At 32.3% G+C, this 14,485-nt stretch overlaps 2 protein-coding genes and 1 pseudogene across 5 annotated transcripts; 1 reads left to right on the top strand and 2 right to left on the bottom strand.

The window, feature by feature from the left end:
• Nucleotides 1-101: 101 nt before the first annotated feature.
• Nucleotides 102-919, bottom strand: LOC111280378 (uncharacterized). Its single transcript, XM_022867721.2, has 2 exons — nucleotides 784-919; nucleotides 102-689 (listed from the first exon to the last, which is right to left on the bottom strand). The coding sequence occupies exon 2, from the start codon at nucleotides 659-661 to the stop codon at nucleotides 272-274; it is 390 nt and encodes a 129-aa protein (XP_022723456.2). The 5' UTR covers nucleotides 662-689; nucleotides 784-919; the 3' UTR covers nucleotides 102-271.
• Nucleotides 920-1,060: 141 nt separating this feature from the next.
• LOC111280364 (protein DEFECTIVE IN MERISTEM SILENCING 3-like) lies at nucleotides 1,061-6,184 on the bottom strand. Of its 3 annotated transcripts, none has more exons than XM_022867707.2 (8): nucleotides 6,077-6,184; nucleotides 5,215-5,358; nucleotides 4,896-5,010; nucleotides 3,378-3,615; nucleotides 2,809-3,000; nucleotides 2,393-2,713; nucleotides 1,714-1,939; nucleotides 1,061-1,597 (listed from the first exon to the last, which is right to left on the bottom strand). In XM_022867707.2, the coding sequence occupies exons 1-8, from the start codon at nucleotides 6,095-6,097 to the stop codon at nucleotides 1,556-1,558; spliced, it is 1,299 nt and encodes a 432-aa protein (XP_022723442.2). In that variant the 5' UTR covers nucleotides 6,098-6,184; the 3' UTR covers nucleotides 1,061-1,555. The 3 variants fall into 3 exon arrangements, with proteins under 3 accessions (XP_022723442.2, XP_089602455.1, XP_089602456.1); XM_089746329.1 differs by having other exon boundaries at nucleotides 1,061-1,591; XM_089746330.1 differs by lacking the exon at nucleotides 6,077-6,184 and having other exon boundaries at nucleotides 4,896-5,040; nucleotides 5,215-5,348.
• A 6,337-nt stretch (nucleotides 6,185-12,521) lies between these two features.
• On the top strand, nucleotides 12,522-14,063 carry LOC111280350 (phytolongin Phyl2.2 pseudogene; annotated as a pseudogene). The gene has a single exon (XR_016329137.1). The product of XR_016329137.1 is annotated as a phytolongin Phyl2.2 pseudogene (transcript).
• Nucleotides 14,064-14,485: the final 422 nt, after the last annotated feature.

The raw sequence follows: 14,485 nt of genomic DNA, 5'->3' as shown, positions 1-14,485 counted from the left end.
AGCTTTGCGCAAAGAGCTTTGAACTTGTTGGTTGTCGATGCATTCTTCTGGGAAAAGAAGTACAGTGCGTTGTATGAAATGAATAACTGCCAAGACAAACAGGCTAAAAAGATCTGTATAAAAATTCAGACAATACATAATCTAAGCAGATTCCCAACATTGAGTTCATCGGTACAAGATTTGGCATTTGCAAATTCCAAACCCAAAATCTTTTCTTATTTTGACCCAAAAAGAAAAAACAAAGGAAGAAAATATGTAAATATTTTGAGATTTATTTTTCTTTCAATTTCTCCTCTTCCTTCATTTTCATCTCCCACCTACGTTTCTTATAAGCAAGCAACATCTCAGGCATTTTCTGCATCAAATTAGCAGTATTCTCCCTTTTCTCAGCGGCAACTCTGTCACACTTGTGACCTTTCATCTTAGTTCTCATTTCTTTCCTCTCTGGATCGTACGGCCAATCTTGCCCTGCTAAAAGCACTTCCTTGCGGAGCCTGGCTCGACGGCGAGCGCTGATGCCCAGAGGCTTCCAGGCTCCGAGTTCCCAATACCCCCACACTCCCTTTGATAACTCTACTTTGTATTTGGCCAATTTTTCACGCCATGGGTATTGGTATTCCCCCACTGCCTTCCCCAAAGATTGCGCTGCTTTTCCGGCCATTAAAAATAACTCCTTTTTTGGTGGGATCCTGAGATCGACGAAATTTGATTTCTTAAAATGTGTTTGATAAAATTGGTTGATATAAAAGAAAACAAAATTTGAAGTTTGAGATTATGACTTACACAAGATCAATCCGATGGATGAGAAAACGAAACGCTTTTTTCAACTGAAGCCCTCTACTAAGACTGAGGAAATTAGGGTTTTTGCTGCAACCAGAAAATTCGTTCCATTAAAACCAGGGACAGGGATTGGGCATTGTAGGCCCAACTCATTTTTGCCACTGGACTTCGGCTACATAAGCTGTTCAGAACAGAATGGGCCAAAGGGCCAAAACCTAATTGATCCTACCATTTTTTTTTTCTTTTTATGCACTAAAAATTTTACGCTCTTCATGGCAGATGCACGAGGACCAGAAAATTGTACAGCATTTAAAGATTAATGTGATGTACACTGTACAGATGACTAAAATGAATCATCAGAAAAAACACAGTTCAGAAGTTGGGGACTTCGGACATTAATGAAGCAAAGCTAAAATCCTCTTAAAACAGTTTACAACATACAGGTCCTGCCTTCAATGAACAACCACTCATTACACTTTCCTTTTGTCGATATTAAGGACCAAGGGATGCCTTCCGTGGTCTGTCAATTTCTGGTTCACAATGGTGCCTGTGTCCACATTTGAGAAAAAAACTAGTCCCAGTTTTGACATGTGAAAGCAGAAGCTTATCAAGGAAAAAAAAAGTCTCAAAAAAGAACATTTGCTTTTGCCTTTCCTCCAATTATTCTGTGTCCGCCACAAGGCAAAAAAAATTTACCATGGTGGCAGCAGCTGAAATTTTGTGTTTAAGGCTTTTGCACTCTTTTCAATCTGCTAGCTAGACCAAGTTGTTGTCGTCATCTTGGAGTTGACCTATCTCTTGCCGCCTGAAACTGATGCTGCCATAAAAGTGATGTTATGTTTAAGAAAACTTGAAGGGATACTGCAATTTGCAAAGAAAGAAAAGAAATGAAAGGGAGAATCTCATTTCAGTTCAAAGTAGGATTCAGATTACCTGAGTTGCATACGATGAGCTTTGAGCAAGAAACTTGACAAAGTCTTGCTTCTTGCTTTCAAAATTGAACTTCACACTATTCAGCAATGCAAGTTCCCTCTTCATATCCTCTACCAACTTCTCTTTTTCCCATCTCATCTCTTTCATCTGCTTCTCAGTTTCAATGTAATTTTGCGGCACGTCTGATGTTGCAGAGGGTTTCAGGAATCTCACATCTACCTCTTCCCTAGAATCAGACAGAGTGAGAACAAAGATGCAACAGCAAACTAATCCCTATTATTATTAATCAATAAAAAGTTAATCTAACATAAAATTTTAATTGGTGAATAACAATACCAAGATCATTTTTCTAAACAAGTCAAATGCCCTTATGTGCTGCAAGTAAAATGGTTCACAATTTTTCTAAGGTTCAACTTTGTTTGAAAACATATTTGAGAGATGGAAAATATGTATTCTGTCTTAGAATAAGTAATTTCATATTACCATAAATAGAATAGTATTATTAATGCATTATGAATTTCGACAACCTCCTTACATCCAAAGACATATGCATCACAAGCTAACTGTTAATTTATTGCCAAATTGATAAAGTTTAACAGAGAAAAGTATAAAAGAAGTTATCTGTATAATTTATTCTTTCAAAAATGAAATCTAGCTCTTGCCAGACAGAGCTTCTTACCGACTGCCTAGGGAAAACACACCAGGGCTTCTGATCATCCCACCGTCCAGAGAGACTGCTCCTTCACTTATACAAGGGAGAGCAAGAACCATCTCTGCCCTTGTTCTGTACACTTGAAGGCGGGAGAACAGATTGTAAAATAAAGTCTCTCTGAGGCCATCCCCACTGGCAGTATCATAAAATAAGTTTGAGCTGTCCACATGTATCATATTCACTGCAAAGCCAAGAAAGCCTGGAGGACATTCCCCATTTGGTAATCTTGGCATTAAAAGATCAAGCCTCCTCTGGGGGTCATCAGCTACAAAATCACCAGCATAAGGTCTGCAGGGAAAAGGGCAGAAAGGAAAAGAAAAAGATTTTTACTATGTCTTTAGTAAACCAGATTGTAATCAGAAACAAATATAAGAGATTGATACCTTAAACTTTCAAGACAAATTACAAGATATCGGCCATCTAAAGACCGTCCAACGGAAGCACCAAGCCCGTGCAGACCAGAAGTTTTATCAATGCAGCCATCCTGGTTGTATGTTTCCAAAGCTTTAATACCTTCATAAGTTTTACAAACAATTGCCAACATAGTCTGCACTCCCAGGTACTCCGAGAAAAGCCTACATTTAAATAAAGAAATGTAAAGCCACACATCAATTACATAGAAGCATTAACAGTTGTCATAAATCCCTCAATCAAGATGCCCAATTGGTAATTTATTTAATAAACATGCAGGCTATTCACTTGAAATTCCATATGTTATGATGAAGCCCATGCACTCATGCATCACTATTCAAAAACACAAGACATGGTGACACTAACCCACTTGTACATAAGGCCCCTATGCATGGCCTATCCATAGCAGGGGAAGGATAAAGGTATAGCTTTCTCATGCAAAACATCCAAGATATTCCAAACAATAGATGGATAATAAATTAAATGTTGCTAGGCATGATGCGGAAAGATAAAGAAAATAATAAATACAATTCAAACATACCTACTAAGATTTTCATCATCTACTTTGCCAAGTGCAGCAACAGGACCAAGTACATCCTTTGTCAAAGTCAGATGGGAAGCCTGAGTGCCATGACGAGTTTTCAGCTGACACAGAATTCCTGCTGCTGACTTTTCATGCCGAAGAATCTGTTCAGTTGTTTCCTCCTCACTTTGAAGGTGCAACTGGTCCTTGTTTTCAGTCTTAGGTGCACTAGAAGAGTGATACTTGCCAAGCATGACTGAGAAAAGATCAATTGGTAACCAGAGATACGGAAAATAAATATGCAACAACATATGGTTACCAAGAGTCAATATTTATGTTACATGGACTCAGGTATGAGTATCTGATACGGGTATCTTTCCATGTGTCAGACTAGTCTTTTTTTTTAAATATTTGACTCATAGATTTGGCTAAAAAGTGTCCAAAAATAATATACAGATACAAGGATCCTTCTAAAAGTTTTTATGGAATATAATAATACTACTTGTATAAGTTAGAAATTTTGAAAAATCCATTTCACTCGAACAAAACCTTGTTATAAGGGCCTAGTATGAAAAAAGCTACAAAAAAAAAAAAAAAAGAAATTATCCTACCTTGCCCAAACAACCTTAAGCTCATAATTCTTCTTTTCTTTCCCTTTTTAATTGGGTTTACGACGACACAATAACAATGCTATTGCCTTGAATTGTGTTTTTTCCATTTTAACAGAAAACCCAACCACTAGCACTTATCTGTCATTTGTCTATCTAGAATCTTCTTATTGTCTCTTAATCTTCCTTCTCTTCATTTACCCAAAAAAAAAAAAAAAACCTTCTCTTCTCCGTAACAATTTCATTTCCTTTTTCGTTTTTTTTTTCCCTCATTTTCTTGATCCTCTTTTTCTCTATATTTGCCAGAATGCTTACTCTTATACTCCCTCTCATACTTTCTTTCATGATGCCATCTGGTTATCTTTTCTTTGGTCAATTTGTGATTTTTTTTTTTTATTTGCTGCTAACTTGAAAGAGCCAAGTCTGAATAACCAGTGCCATATCATGTGCGTATTCCACACCCAAATCCATATCGTGATATAATGACACAGGTATGGAACACTAGGATGCTGAGTCCATGTAACACAGGTCAATAACTCAAAATCATCCCATTCAAAAATAACTAATACTAGCTGGCTACCTTATTTGCACCTAATGCTGAGTTAATAACATCTCTTAAACCTTATGACTAACATCCAAATTAGAGCAATATTAATTACATGGACTTATGGGTGGAAAGTACGAAGAGTCGGATCTAGGCAATTAAACACAAGTGAAATAGTATGTCACAGTGTAGCTGGATGTAAACCCCTGATAAACAAAATCTAACAAAAGTGTATTAATTTCTTGTCTTAACAAACAGTACATTAACTCATTCCGATCATCATTGGTAGCAGCCTGCCCAAATATTTTCAGCATCTTTAGTTCCTTTCCAGAATTGCAAAATGGAGTTTATGCCATGCATGCATTCAGAATAATAGAAGTATACCTTGCATATCAAGTATAGAGTCATCTAGTTTGTTCTTCTGAGTCTTTAGAAGTTTTATGCTATCCTCGTGCTGCTTGATTTTCATTCCCAACATGCGAAGATCATCTTGACGTTTCTATATAGAGCACGTTATATCAAAATTTACCTTAAAAAAAAAGAGGCACAAACACAAAAAATTAAAAATTAAAAAAAAAAGAAAAGAAAGAATGTTCATATCCTTTTATGACTTCTAATGTCCAAATGAACCAAACAAGAATAGATTACCATTCTTTTACTCTCTACTGAAACACTGTAAAAGAAAGTTCAAAACCAAAACAACCTTAGAACTCTCAATGATGGATTTGGCTTGTGAAAATTCTCCATTTTGCATTTCATCCCTGGCAACGAAAGAGGCTTCGTTCTTATCCACTTGCATTGAAGTAGTGGAATCAACAAGAGCTGACGGCCTCGGTTGACTTGAAAACTGCAAAGAGTGAGGGTAATTAGCTTAGATCTGAGTCTATCTTGTTGACAACATCAGCACAAGAAACTCAAAAACAAATTAGGCTTCCACATTTAAAAAGATAAAAAAAAACCTAAACTCAAAAATCTTTCACTTCAACATGAAAATATATTGCAATGCACTAGCTAATTATGAGTTGTCTTGTATCCCAAAAATTTTCTCAGTGAAAAAACAACAAAATAATAACGCTATCATGAGCATTTAAACAGCGTCCAAGTGAAAGCAAAAGGGTACTCCAACTTAAAATTTCAAGAATAAATACTATTAACCTAATTCATGAAAAATCTTCCCGATAAAAGAAAATATGATGCCAGGAAACGTATGAAATCTTTTCCAGATTGTCATTTGAAAAAAAATAAAAGCTGCAATCTTTTTTCCTTTTTACTTTTTGAAGTTCCTGACTCTGAAATTGAAGCAGTAAGTATAAACAAGGGAAACACATGCATGCATGACAGACATTGACCATTAAACGGCCGATCGATCCAAGACAAAACATCGGAAAAAGGGAACAAATAAAAGAACTTTGCGTTTTAAAGTAGTAAATGCCAGAACTTGTGCATGAAATTACAAAAAAGAAATAAAAATTTTTTATTTTCTTTCTTCCCTTTTGCGACATTTTCTCGGTGATCAAACAGAGTGTTGAGTAATTGAGAAAGAATCGAGAGAGAGTGAACCTCACCTGGTTGTTAGACGGAAGCATTGCTGAGTTGAGCTTTAAGTGGCCTCCTGGTTTTTTGTTTAGGAAATAGAGAGCATTAAAGTTTTAACTTAGGAATTTGGAATTTGTAATCGGGTTTTCATGTTTTAGGAAATATCAACAACGTCCCCAACTCTTTTTAAAATATCATATTCCACACAGTTTTTTTTTTTTTTTTCAAATGTTCAAAAATCAGTAAAATTTTTAATTTAAAGCTTTTTGGATATAAACTACCAGAAGGAATCTATGCACAAAGAAAAAAAAAAAGCGTGAATGAGTTAAAATTTTTGTTTAAAAAAAGTGTTACTATAATTAGAAAATAAAAATAATCGTTTAAATTTAGAAAAAAAATTTTCATTTTGTTAGTAATAATATAAAGGAGAGTGGAATGTTAACCTTGCATAACATGTAAACATTAAGAAATGAACCAAGCTTAATATAGATGAATCTACAATATATATCTTCATACGTATCGATATCAATTAAATATATATAATGAAATATATGTAATGTATATAGTATCTCAATTTTATTTCTTCACTTGATCTATTGTATTTGTATTGATTTCAATCAATTTAAAATAATTAAAAAATAAATCTTACGATTTTTTAATTCTTTCATTTTATAGAACCGATTTTAAATTTAATTATTTTTCTTTGATCTATGATATGAAATGAGTTAATAAAATATGTCATAAATGAAATTCTCACTTGGACAGTTTCGAGGTCAACGGAGTCTTTACGTGCGCAAATTGTGCATAGTTTAAAAAACCATTAGATTGTTGCTCTTGGTAGATAATGAAAAAATTCGTTTTGTTTTGAATAATTTTTTTGTCTTTTTTAGCAATAACGTGGATGAGAGTGAAATGCTAACCTTGCATAACATATAAGTACTAAATAGGAAAGAAAATAAATAATCTTACTTGGATGGTCTGGACTTAGTATTGACGTGCATATATTGTGCATAATAAAACTTATATAAGTTTTTTAAATGAAGTTTACAATATTTTTTTAAATGATTTCATAAAAATTTTAGTAAAAAATCTAAATCAATAAATTAATAAAATTTAATATAAAAATTAATAATATGTAAAAAATTATTTATAATTTAAATTTGATAAGTACTTATTCAATAACAAAAATTTTATTAAAATTTTTATAAAAAAAAAGCTTATATAAAACATATATAAAATTTATTTATTATTTTTTTCAAAATTTACATGATATGTATAACAACATCTTTTAGTCTATTGGTTTTGGTTTTTTATTTTAATTTTTATTTAATCATTTTTAGTGGAAAACTACATGAACTTAATCTAAATAATTTCATTTAAGTCTTTCTCTATTGTGTATAGGTTAATAAACTATTAGAGTGTGTGATACAACCCAAAAGATAAGATTGTTGTCAAGCTTAATTATGCAGAAAACAAAGAATAGTCAAGAAGAATTGATAGTGTTCTAAGAGTAAAAGAAGAAACACAAATAGCAAGAATAGCTATAAACAAGAGAGTAATTTTTTTGTTATGGTATTCCTTCTTTCATACAATGCTCATTTGTCTTTATATATATTTGTTTCTGCTCATCCATTACTAACTCTGCTAATTAAACATTTAAACAACAATGAACTAATTTAATGATTAATAAAACATAAGCAAATATTGGAATTGGGTCTTGAATTCTTATTGGGCCTATATTAGTATGCTTGCCAGAGTGAAGAAGTGAAATCATGGATAGGAAAAGGTAGAAAGTGAAAAGAAAATGACTTTTAGGTGTGATTGGTAGGAAAAGAAAAAAAAAAATTTTTTACTTTTATTTTTTCTTTACTAAGCAACGAATAGCATTTTTCAACTTTTTTATTTTTTTGAAGCAACAAACACATGTTTTTCATTTTTTTCAATTTTTCTCTCTTTCAATTTTTTATCTTTTCAATTTCTTTCCAATTTTCTATCTTCCCATTTTTATATCCACCAACTAAAGTTTTAAAGGTTTTGTTTTTGATTAAATAAATAGATATATGTGCCAGTTGTAAGTTGTCCATAATGCTTTCCCTTATTGACACGCAATTAAGAAAAAGAAACGAACTCCCTTATTTGGACGGTTCGAAGTCTTAACATTAAAAAAAGGTTTTTGTGAGGTTGGAGAAGATAAGAGCCATTGTACATGGGTATAAGTGTAAATGATATATATTTATTTATAAATTATTTGAGTTTGATTTAAATATAATTTAAATTTAAATAGTTTGATTTATCGAATAAATCGTTTTTAAATATTTAAATATTTAATTTAAATAATTCGTAAATTTATTTTAATATATATTTTATTATTTTATTACGAAATTATTATTTTACCCATTCTATATATACATAAGTAACCTAATCTAAAAAACGCTAACTCAAAATCTATTTACTCACTCGCTCTCCCAGCAAACCAACGGCACCTCTTTCCTTTCATATCCACTTTCTGTCGCTAACATTTTCTTCCATCATGGCTCTAGAAGCAACTATTTCATCTCTACTCTCATCTAGTGGTGACCCTTTCTTTTTCTAAGCCTTCGAAACAGTAACTCCTCACTCTAGGTTTCAGCTTGTTGTTCACCTCAGGCATTTTCTCGATCCTTCAGTCTCTCACCTTTTTTCTCTCAGTATGATTTTCTCAATTATTCATTCTCTTGCGTCTTAAGTATTAAAATATATAGTAGATTTTTATTAAAAAGTTTGATCATCTAAAAGCTTAAGAGCAATTGCTCAAATAAGGGCCTTTTACCTTTTACATGGTGATTTACTTCTCAATTAAAGTAACCTATTTGACTTCCTGCTTGTGTTTAAAAGGGTGCTAGTCCACAGCTTTATGCTTTTCTTTATCTGATTGCTTTTCAAACTTTGGTGGCATTAGGTAATGGGAAACGGGGTATGAGAATCAAAATTATTAAGTGTTAATAGTAGTTAAACAATAATAAATGCAGACTAATTTCAATATCGTTAAAACAAGGCATGATTAAGCATTGAACACAACTCTATTTAAAATGTATATGATGCTGTGATGGTCGTTATGCTTTATTAGTTTGTTTTAAAATTTCTTTCCATGTGATATTTGTTCTTATAAAGGTTCAAAATCCATGCCATGTCTCCTTATCCATAAGAAACTTTCTCTTATGTCTCTTATTGGCATTTGGTTTAAATTAGTGAAATTTGTTTGATCATAATGCTATTTGGAAGTGTAAATTCACTTTAACATCTAGTTTTATATTTGATTTAGAGGAAGCAAGCTCATTTTGTTTTATTCTTCTATTCACTGCTTATATTGAATTCTATCATTGATTCGAATTTGTTTTTTTGGATTCTTTATTTATAATTGAAGTTAGGGATATAATTGAGTTGAATTAAACTGATACAGTGAGAAGTTCGAGTTCGAATTCAACTCTCAACTCGTAACTCGATACTTAATTTGAATTCAATCGAGTTTTATTTTTTTTATTCAAATTAGATTCGTAATCGACATCGAAATACTCGAATTCGTTCGATTAAGTTCGATTAATATATAAAAACAAAAATTTTAATTTTGCAAGTTCCTTTTAAAACTTATGCAAATTTATTTCGAATTGATTTGAATATGAATTGTCTCACGTCTGCTACATATTATGGAATGTGCAGCAGAGCCTAATCCAACCAACTAATGCCATAACAAAATCTCGTTTACCAATTTGTGCATGAGAAAATGATAGCTCCTATAATGCAGCTTTAGTTGTTGGTGATAGCTTTCCAAGCAATCAATTTACAGCAAATATGAGTCAAAAGAAAAAGAAAAAGATTATTTTGAACTTAGCGCCACCTTTTAGGTATGCAGATAGTAAAAGTTCTCTCACTACCAACCAGTAGACATCATCTGGTTGGGTCTTGCCGGTGTCAACAACGAGAAAAAAACAACCAAATGGAAATAGCAACTAAGTGTGGCTGTTGGCCCAGACAACGCCCTACGCCTAGACAACAATTTTATTCCTGGGTTGCAGTAAGTAGATCGAGAGGTCATTCCGCCCCTTGTCCTCGAAGATAGATAATATATTCTCAACAAATGTTGTTCCAATCTGACCTAGCTGGCGAGCGATCCCAGTTCGCGACAGAGAATAAGACAGCAAGCGAGCGTACCTTTGTTTGCTTCTTCTCCAGAATATCCACCAAGTACGAAAGTTTGACCAAATATAGCAGATGCGGGGGCGACGCAAGGGTTTTTTTGGTGAGAGATGAGAGAGACAGGGATAAAGAAAATAAAATTTTAGGATTTTTTAAGTTAAAAGGTAAAATAATAATTTTATAAATAAAACAATAAAAATATATATAATAAAAAAATTTGATTAAATTTACGAATTATTCAAATTGAATATTAATATGTTTGAATTCGATTTGATGTCGAACTGTTTGAGTTTGATTTAATAATTATCGAAACGAATTTGAATTTTAATTGAATCAAATTCAAATAATTTGTAAGTATTACTGTATCATTTATATTTTTAATTGAAGTAAATCCTCAAATTTTTTCAAAATGACTAATAAATTATTAACATATGATTGTTGTAAGATTAATGAGGTAGGTTAACCAAGAAAATTTGTTAAACTATAATGCTAAAGCTACATTTTTGTTAGTATAGTTAAGTTACCATTTTTTCTTATTGTAAATTGTAATTTATTTTGCTTTGTAATTATTCTTTTGTATAGGTTTATTGAGAAAATAATGTGTGCCTAATCTTTATTTGAAGACATAAAATGGTGAAGGCTTCCTGATAGGCATATGATATTATTGTTGATTTGTTAAAACTTGTGTGGACTTATTTGATTAGATATTTAAAAAATTTTAATTATAACTTTAATTTTTAAGTTTAAATATGATTTTATTTGTATTGTATTTGAATAATTTGATGAGAAACTTTTATTTTTTTTTGAATTTAGATAATTATGGATTTAATTATTGTGTAAATTATTATTATTATTTTAAAAATATTTGACATAAAATATTTATAAAAAATTTAATTCAAATTCAAATTTAAACAAAAATAATTAAACTTAAATTAATTATTAAAATTAAACTTATTTTTTAATAATAAACAAATTTAATAAAAAAATTAAATAATTTAAATTTTATTTTACTTTAAATTTAAATTAAAAAAATAAAAATTAATTCAGTTGGATTTAAATTTCAAATTTGAAATCAAGACTTCATTTGATCCCTCGTCAGAATTGTACCATATGGAGCTTGGGATGGCGATCGCGGGATCCTATTTTTTCCTGGGTTGGAAATGGGATGTGGGACCTGATGACATGTCTGAAAAGACTGTTGATAGATGTTATGGCTTGTGACAACAACAGATTCAGGGTCGCATCGCAGAGCAGCAGCAACCGCAATCAGGGTCCAATAATGTCCTTAGTCATGTGGCTCCAATCCAATCTCCTAAGTCGAAGCTGCGAAGAAGACTCGGTCAAATAGCAACATGGAACGTGGACTATAATGAAACCTATGCCATCAACAACAAAATTCTCAGGCTGTGATTTCTCAAGTTCATTTAGAGGAGCAACAATCTACCAGGCCCCAAGGAGCCCTGACCTAAAAAATAAATGGTGCCCATAGTCTAGACGTAGTAAAGGAGGCTGTAGCCCGAATGCTGGTGTCGGTGGGGAGGATTGGAGGTCGTCTATTGGCCGTCATGGCTAGTGAACTGATTTCCGTTGCTGCCATTAAATTAAGAGTTCATCTTTCATAAATCTATTTTAATTGTTTACTCTCATCATATTCTAAAAAAAAAAAAAAAATTATACAAAAATATAAGAAATTTGGCATAAAAATATTTTAACAAAAAAAAAAAAAGACTGTTAAATGTAAATTAACTATAAAGAGTAAAAAATTTTAAAAAAACTTCAAAAGTTTAAAACATTTTAATACATACAAATTAAATTTTTTATCTAAAAATGTAAAATGTAAAAAAGAATGCACTATGATATGACCTTAAAAATTTTTATTTTGCCAGATAATTGAAAGGTATAAGTTTTTTGTTAATTAATAATAGTAAATATAATAAAAAAGATTATTTAAAAAAACATAAAAAGAAATATAAAACTGCAAGTAAATAGAGAATAAAAAAATTAAAAATAAATTATACAAATGTAATAAACAAATTAAAAATTCATATTTCATAAATCCTTTTTGATGGACAGTAGTCAATGTTTTAATCCCTTTAAGATTATTTTAATATAAGGCAGTATAGACTTTAGAAAACCATAAAATAAAATGATTGGGGTGGATTGAATGGATGAAAATGAATAAATTGAGGGGGCTGCTGTGAATGTGGAGCAGCCGAGATTCGGGGCATGTTGGTAATTACATCTCTTGAAAAATGCCGACGTCATAAAATTCTTCGTCCCGTAATTAGAATCCCTAAAGAAGGGTATTTTGACGAAATGGGAGTCGTTGTTATGTTCGTCTCAATTTTATAGTTGTTTTTTTATTTGTTTATTTCAATTTCCTACGAGGGATGCAATTCATCATCCTTCTCCTCCCAACCCTAGCAAAAACACGATTCAATCTGTAATCGGAGAAACCAGAAAACAGACACCTTTCTTCGTTTCTTTTTAGATAGAGAAACGAAAAGAGGGAGTTTTTTTTTTTTTTTTTCTTGAGAGGGGAGGGGTGAGAAATTAGGAATCCAATCAAATCAAAATCGAAGTTCCCATTTTTAAGAAGAACCCATCAAATGATTTCCGATCCAAATCTCATATTCTATGCCTGCATTGCAAAGGGACACACAATTCTTGCTGAATACTCTTCCAAAGAAGCGGGAATCGAATCGTTAGCTCGAAAATGCATCAAAAAAACCCCTCCTATGCATTCCATGTTCTCTCATACCGCTTCCAACAGATCCTACTCCTACTTAATCGATGACCCTTTTGCCTATTTCATAATATTCCACGAGGATCTTGAGAAATCTGAGTCTTTGTGGTTCTTGAATCGCCTGAAATGTGCTTTTGAGGATTTTCTTCTGAATGGTTTACTTGTGGGCACCGATAATTTGACCCCAAATTGTCTCCAATCCCATTTCAATCCAATCTTTTCAGAGATAATGACTTTGGATTTGGAGTTTGTTACATCCCCAACAAAAGAGAGTCGAAACCCAAGTTTAGATTCTAACAAAGGGAAGAGAACCGTGATGGCTCCTCTGTTAGGGAAGCCAATTAAAGGGTTGAAAAAGAAGAAAAGATTGGGTGGTTTGGACGTCAACGGGGGTGAGGCCAAAGATGTTGATGGTGGGTTTGGGATGGAGAATACGGTTGATGTGAGTGATGATTTTAGAGATTTCCCTGTTTCTATGCAAAAAGGTGGTGCTGTTGGTTTTAATGTGGGTGGTGGGGATAGGCAAAAGGCTAAGCAAACTTGGAGGAAACATGTTTGGGTGGTTTTGATATTGGATTTGTTTGTTTGTGCTACTTTATTTGGGGTTTGGTTATGGGTTTGCAGAGGCTTTCAGTGCATTGATGGTTGAAAGTTTTGTGTTTTTGCCTCTGGGGAATTGTTTTTCATTCTATTGTATAATTTGCTGGTCAAAGGAACGAGTTGAATGACAAATTCCGTTGACGGAAGCGGCATCCTGCGGGTGGACAAAGAACAGTGTAATGGGGATTGTAAAAATTGTAATAGAAAGTGTTTGATTTACTCTCAAATTTTCAGTTCTGGCTTCAACTGGTAATTCTCTTTTGAGTTACGAACTCTTTTGTTGATGATCTCAGAACAAGTCTTTGTTTTTTTCAGTTGTTGGTTTGCAAAATTACATGTAATTGTACCAAAACTGTTTATACCCACAGCCTATAGATAAATCCTCCGCTGGCATTGTTGCTGATATTCTTTTCTCTTTAATTGATAAAAGAATCAGCTTATTGCTTTTCCTTTGCTCTTTTTGTCAGTAATAGAAGTAATTCCTTTTTGAGGTAACAGTTTCCATCTTTCTCTTCAGAATAATTAATTTTTAGATCATTCTGCATTTCAATAACTTTTCTTTTGAGATTATTAATTGTTTGGAAGGTTAAAAGTTTGCGGATATCTTTCTTCAAATGTTGGTTTTAAGAAACATAATTCTATATTCAATACTCTCTGGAATTGAATTTGTGCGTCTATTAGTACTCTAAATTCCTGCTACTGTCAGTTGCAACAAATTGGCTTTCAATTGGCAACCACCAGGAGTGCATTCTTCAGGGAAAAAAAGACTACCTTCTGGTATGTCTTTTGCTGAGAAAATTGATTTGTTCAGTAGCATTAGGTTCTATGCACATTACATTACTATCTATTCTCTTTATGATACCTGATTAGCAAGATTGTTATCTTTTTTTCTGCATCAAAATGGAAATGGTTGATCTTT

This window comes from Durio zibethinus, chromosome 17, assembly GCF_047325235.1.
Source record: "Durio zibethinus cultivar Kanyao isolate XHJ-2024 chromosome 17, ASM4732523v1, whole genome shotgun sequence".
In the NCBI taxonomy this organism is placed as follows: Eukaryota; Viridiplantae; Streptophyta; class Magnoliopsida; order Malvales; family Malvaceae; genus Durio; species Durio zibethinus.
The sequence above is the reverse complement of the archived record's forward strand: the minus strand, read 5'-3'. Positions and strand labels throughout refer to the sequence as shown.